The 6,256-nt window shown below is 41.7% G+C and overlaps 1 protein-coding gene across 1 annotated transcript; it reads left to right on the top strand.

Moving 5' to 3' along the window:
- Nucleotides 1–28: 28 nt before the first annotated feature.
- Nucleotides 29–4,613, top strand: tmem167a (transmembrane protein 167A). The gene is made up of 4 exons (XM_030105697.1): nt 29–109; nt 1,248–1,357; nt 3,119–3,153; nt 3,939–4,613. Exons 1-4 carry the CDS (start codon nt 107–109, stop codon nt 4,007–4,009), a joined length of 219 nt encoding a protein of 72 aa, XP_029961557.1. The 5' UTR covers nt 29–106; the 3' UTR covers nt 4,010–4,613.
- Nucleotides 4,614–6,256: the final 1,643 nt, after the last annotated feature.

A 6,256-nucleotide genomic window follows, 5' to 3' on the forward strand; every position in this document is an offset into this window, starting at 1 on the left:
CACACGAGTTTAAGACATGCGTCGTTACGTCACACCAGACGTCCCGGGACACCTTACGTAAGTTCCGTAGAGCAGGAAGTGTGATGTGGCTTTGAATCTCACCAAAATGGTAAGTTGGATGTAATAATACAGAAGCTTCTGCTCTTTCTCATCCATTCTGAAGCACGATTGTTTAAATATACCCTTTTCTTGCGCTCTATGTTAGGAGTTTGCTGTCGAAGCGTATATTTGATGCTAAACTAGCAAGATGCTATCAGCTAGCTAAGTTAGGCTAAAAGTTTAGCACACCTAGGCATCATTCTTTGTTTTCACTCTCGGAATTAATCCTACGGAATGTCCTAATCATTCAAATTGGCATTATGCATCCGTGCAAACTGTTTGATGACAAAGTCAAAACGCATTACGATGAATGAATAGAAAGCGTGAAAAGACCGTAATGTTTTGAGGCGTGTGCCACGTAGCTGCAGCTCTGCTGGCTGTGTGTGTCTAGTAAGGAAGATTTTTTTTATAGTAAGGAAGATTTTTTTATATCAGGTTGTGCTTCATATTATTTTTCATATCAAAATCATAAGAAAACAAGCGAGTAAGAAAGCAGGTTGTTTAGCAAGGTTTGTTTCCGTCTCCAATTTAACAGTAAACACCATAATGGAATTACATTTCTCTGACCTTATAAATGTTTAAGTCATTTATTTATGTATTCATTGCTCGGTTAAATGACTATCTGTTGGTACATGATTTAAACACATTTATCAGGCTGTGTTCCACGTCTATCATCTTTATAACTAGCAGTCATCACTACAGATCAGGGTGATACTAAATGACTCAAACAGCCATGTCAACAAAAACTATTGCATAAACGTCTTGGTGACTTGGTGCTCTCTTACAAGTGACACAACAGTTGACAGTGTGATAAGAAGAAGCTGATTTAGATTTGCTAGGGGCCATCTTTTTCTGCAACCTGTTTCAGTATTGTTGGCTGACCAAGGTGTGCTGCTGCGTAACTTTGATTTTCCTTAAAAATGACCTTCCAAAGACTGTATGCTATTATTGAGTGATTTGTGGAAAGTGTATTCTGTTTTTCTTTGGTGTTCATTACACTCAACAACACAGAATCCACAGCTGGTGGAACAACATTCCTCACTACAGACAGCTAAACATCCACGTTACTTTAAAATATGACACTATGGTGACAAGCTGAAGTGATTGTCCTCCTGCTTAACATTTTTTTTTGTTTTTTGTTTTTACAGTCAGCCATCTTCAACTTCCAGTCCCTCCTAACAGTGATCCTCCTCCTGATCTGCACATGTGCCTACATCAGAGCGCTGGCGCCCAGCCTGCTAGACAAGAACAAGACCGGGTAAGAACAGCTACTGTGTCTGATGGAAAGCCAACAAATGAGCTGCAACACAGATAATTATTCAGCTTCCAAAATAGGTTATTGAATGAAACGCAATACCATCTACAACTGCTTTTTCCAAGCTCCTCCATGCTAATGCCAGAAAAATAGATTGCACTTTCAGTTTTGCGTCCGATCCCCTGCGAATAACAGCCCGAGTGACTTCATGCACATACAGGACTATTCATTGTGGGTTTTGTGGAGGATTTGTTCCTGTTTCTACTAACTGTACAGTTTCTGTTGGCTGTTGCTTGTATAAAGTATGAAGTGATTGGATGGAGCACTGAGCACCTGGAGTCTGATTTGTTAGTAAAGAGGAAAGTCTAAAATGATAACATCAGCATCTCGGTTCAAGGCTGAGACAGGTGGTCTTCCCCCCCAAAAAACGTTAACAATTGCACACACAAACGATACAAACATTGTCAGAGGTATTAAATCTCATTGCGTGATTTACAATAATCTGTTACTTTAATCAATTCTCGGTCTCTTGTGTAATTTTCAAGACATGCTCTGTATTCCATAATCAGAAACATGACGAACAGAGCGTGTTATTTTGCACATCAGACACAATAGCCAGTGTGCCAAGTTTATAGATCAGCTTCTCCATGTTGCCCAATGTATCTATCGGTTTATAATGTCTGCATCTGTTTATATCCTCCTTACAAATCTGTAGTCAATCAGGTCCCAATTTGAGTGCTTTGGACCAGTTAACTCACAACCAGAAATGCTCAGTGAAAATTTTCCCTTTGCTTCATGTAGCAGGGAGGTGGAAATATAAGTATAATAAATGTAATGAAAAAAAAAATCCTCATCCTGGTTTTTTATTGGCTTTCTGCGAAAAAAAAAATCCTTTTTAAGTAACACAAGGCCAAATTCTCATCATTACAGAGTTTGTTATATTGTGGGATCTATGAAATCTGTGATTCATTTCATATAAATGTAGCACATCCCAGAAACTAACACACACACACACACACACACACACACACACACACACACACACACACACACACACACACACACAGAAACGCCATTAAATGAGGGAGGGATGTCCTCTTCTCTTCAGACATGCACACGAGACCCAGAGCGGCAGATGGAGATGATTTAATAGTTTTCCCTCTTGATTGAGTTTGACGAAGGCATGAGCCATTATTTGTGTTGATTTGATGCCACGAATTATGCAAATGATTCTGAGGCGAACGCGAACTCCCGCCAATAGCATGCACGTGAAGAAGAATTTATTTTACAAAATGTAACTTTTACGCAGCTGCTCTGAGGGTCCTGTTAAAGAAAGACAAATATCTGCTGAATGCTTCCGTTTCCCCGGAATCAGAAAAAAAAAAAAAAGGCTTCGCTGCGTGTGAACACACTCACAGACTCACACACTCGTCAGAAAAGTGAAGGCCTGGTATGCCACATTTGCCTCAGCTGTCACTGGAGATAATAAGACGTCCTGCTGTCCCGCTTCACTCTGCAGTCCTTACATGGCAGTGGGCATGTGACGGCTGTCTGGTGGTGGTGGGGGGTGGGGGTTGGTGGTGGGGGGTGAAGGGGGGCTCACAGTCTGAAGCTGTGGCAGTGGACGAATAAACACTGTCAGTCACACATCAGAATCAGTTACATTTTACCATTAAATTACGTTTCTCGTAATATGTTAAATGATTGATTAGACTGATACAAAAACATTTCTGCTTGTAACTTGTATATTGTTTTCATTTTTAGGCTCCTAGGAATCTTCTGGAAGTGTGCCAGGATAGGTAAGATCACATTTTCCTTTTTTTTTTATTTCTATAAGGTTGTTACAGCAACATTTAATTTCATCATGACTTCTTTTTTCCCCATCATGAAAAGCTGCAGCATAAATGACCTCAATAACATAATGCACATATGCCCATAATGCACTGCTGTTTGTGTACCTGCCCCCTAAAACATCGAAACTCAAACTTCAGTTCTGTAGCACTTTAAAAAGCAGATTTGAAACTAAGTTCTGTAATTCAACAATAAAAGCACTGTAAAGAAAAAGAAGAGGAGGTCTCAAACTGTTCAGATTACTTCCTGAAACTTAGCCTGAAGTGTCTGCGCTGAAGCTTTGCTAAAGTCCTTTAGGTGGGATGACGTTTTAATGGAAAACAAGAATATCATGAATTGATTTAAATTTACCATTTGGTTTATTTTTCCAATTTCTAACCATTTATTGAAATTTTATTCTCAAAGAAATTGCATCATCTCCTCTATAATTCTGTTTAATGTGAAACATTTGCTTCCAGGTTTTTCATAATTTAATATTCTTTTATTTTTGATTTTTTTTCCATCACTGTGAAAGTGTCAAAGTCGTTTTAGTTCAGGGGCCGCATGTGTCTTCATGTGATCTCTGGTTAGAATAAGAAGAAATGAGTAACGACGGCTTCAGATGTTTTCCTTCACTGTTGTGTGAAGAAGTGTGGGTCTTTAAAACAGTGGGGGGAAAAGTTGAGCGGCGGAGTCTTATTATCAATGCAGTGTTGCTGAACAAACTCTACGTTTCTGACTTGTCTTTCTCCAGGTGAGCGGAAGAGTCCCTGGGTGGCGTGCTGCTGCGTCGTCATGGCGTTCAGTATACTCTTTCTTCAGTAGCAGTTCTAAAAACGAAAAAGAAAGACCTCAAATGGAAACCATGGACAAAATGAACAGACGACGAGACGCGGACAGTCGGATCCCGGAAGCACAACAGGACGTCCCCCGGGCTGTCGCTCTGGAGACCGGTCATCGAGTACCGTAGCCCCAGGGAGACACAGTGTGTGTGTGTGTGTGTGTGTGTGTGTGTGTGTGTGTGTGTGTGTGTGTGTGAGTGGGTGGAGGGGTGAGCTGATAGCCCCAAAGTGTGTGTGAATCCCTGCGCAGACTTCCAGGTCCGTTGTGTTTGATTGTGTGTAGTGTTTACTGTGGATATGCGTGTGTGTGCGGGGGTCGGCGCTTTTCTGTTATCTATTTGTGGGATCAAAATGATACAACGGATCGTCAAAACATTTCAACCCGACGCCTCTCCTTCTCTTTTTCTTTTTTTTGAGTTTGTCGCGATCTCATCAACGTAATTAAGGTTATACATCCCGAGGATCAAATGCTCCAAGCCGTTGAGGGATTTCCATTCATTTTTAACCTGTTTGTTGTATCTAAAAAAAAAAAAAGTAATCGTATTCTGCAGCAAACAAAATGGTATCGTAGCTCCTCAGGTGTCCACTTGTCTTACATGTTTGCTTCGAAGAGCTACTATTGTTTTTGAAGTCACTCAGTTTGCCGCTATTTATTAAAAAAAAATTTTTGAACATCTGTTTTCAGCTTGATTTTTGTATTTAAATTCAACTTTGACCGTGTCAGTAGTTAATTCATAAATGTAAAATACATATAAATGAAAATTCTGTGACTATTTTCTTGATATGAAGTCAACTCTGCATGTAAATTTGCAGGTTTGGGGAGTGCTGGGTTAAGGTTTGAGTGTCGCCCTCAGAAGCAGGATAGATGGTGAAGAGTTTGTGATAACCTTGCACTCAGCACTCATCGTTACTAGATTTCCAGCTAAAGGCTGTCCTCCCACTTGCATTCTATCAGGCAGGATGAATTTCTGGAAGTCTCATGATGTGTAGACGTTCATCCACTTCCATATCTGTCGTCTGTATGAGTCCCTGCAGCGGTATGGAGACCAAAGAATTCCCGACATCTGTCCAGTCAGTTTAATTCTTTGTAAACTGTTCTCTAACCAAAGCTAAAGATTATTTATTTAACATGTTTCAGAGTGTGAATGTGGACAGCAACAATCCCACACATCCCTCCTCCTCCTCCTGTGTGGCTCAGAGAAGGCGATTAAACAAGGATGCTTGTTGACACGCTCACCTTTGATACTCTGGTCGCTGGTGAGTGTCCGGATCCCGACACCCACGCACACACACACACAGACCGGCTGTCGGGGAGAGCACATCCCATAATGGTGAGCATCCGCTTTGGCAGTGCCTGGCTGAGATAAAGCGTCAAGCGCAGTCTGCCGGTAAACTTGTGATTATCAGACGGTGACGCAGATACAGGAGCAGGAAGCTCTCAGTCCTCCGCTTCTATCTTAGGGAGCAGAGATACTGCCGTGACCGCCGAGTCCGTGGGCTGAGTCAGTGTCCGAGATGATGAAGATGAGAGGTACTGGTTATTAAATCCGTCCATTCTCCATCTCTAGGCCCGCTGTAGTAGTTATTATGTGGTAGTTATGTTATTGGAGGCCATATCAGCAGGACTGTGGGTGAAAACACCCTGAACACACCAACACACACACAAACACAGGCAGTCAAATGTTCATACTAACTACTGAACTCATGTTTTTGTCGAAAACTAGTCAGATTTTCATTTATGTTCAGTGATCATGATGATTCCAGTAAGAATTTCTACTGTATCATTATACTGTATGATTTTATTCATAACTATCAGATCAAGAATATAGGAGCTGCCCATCATTAACCACAAGAATATTGAAAGTGCATTGCTCTAATTTCCTCGCCTCGCTCCTCCTTTGAACATATCTGAGTTCCTTGTGGTCGTTCTGACTTCAAAGGCAATCAGGCTATTAAAGTCTCCACCATCTCCTGATGAGCAGGCCGGGGGTGTCCGAACAGACCCCGACCCTTAAAGCCCCTCCAGCGGAGCCTGTTTGAATCGCTGCACTAACGCTGCTGTTGAAGGGAATTAAAGATGAACGGGTGGAAGGAAAAGTGCAGCGGAGATGCCTGAAGAGTGAGAACGTGAGCGGGATAACGACAGGGAGGAATACATGAGCCCAGCAGATTAGAGCTTATTACACTATCGGCGCATGTGAGCAAACCAACCTCCCCATGACCCCATCCC

The sequence above is a fragment of the Salarias fasciatus genome, chromosome 12, assembly GCF_902148845.1.
Source record: "Salarias fasciatus chromosome 12, fSalaFa1.1, whole genome shotgun sequence".
NCBI classification, from domain to species: domain Eukaryota; kingdom Metazoa; phylum Chordata; class Actinopteri; order Blenniiformes; family Blenniidae; genus Salarias; species Salarias fasciatus.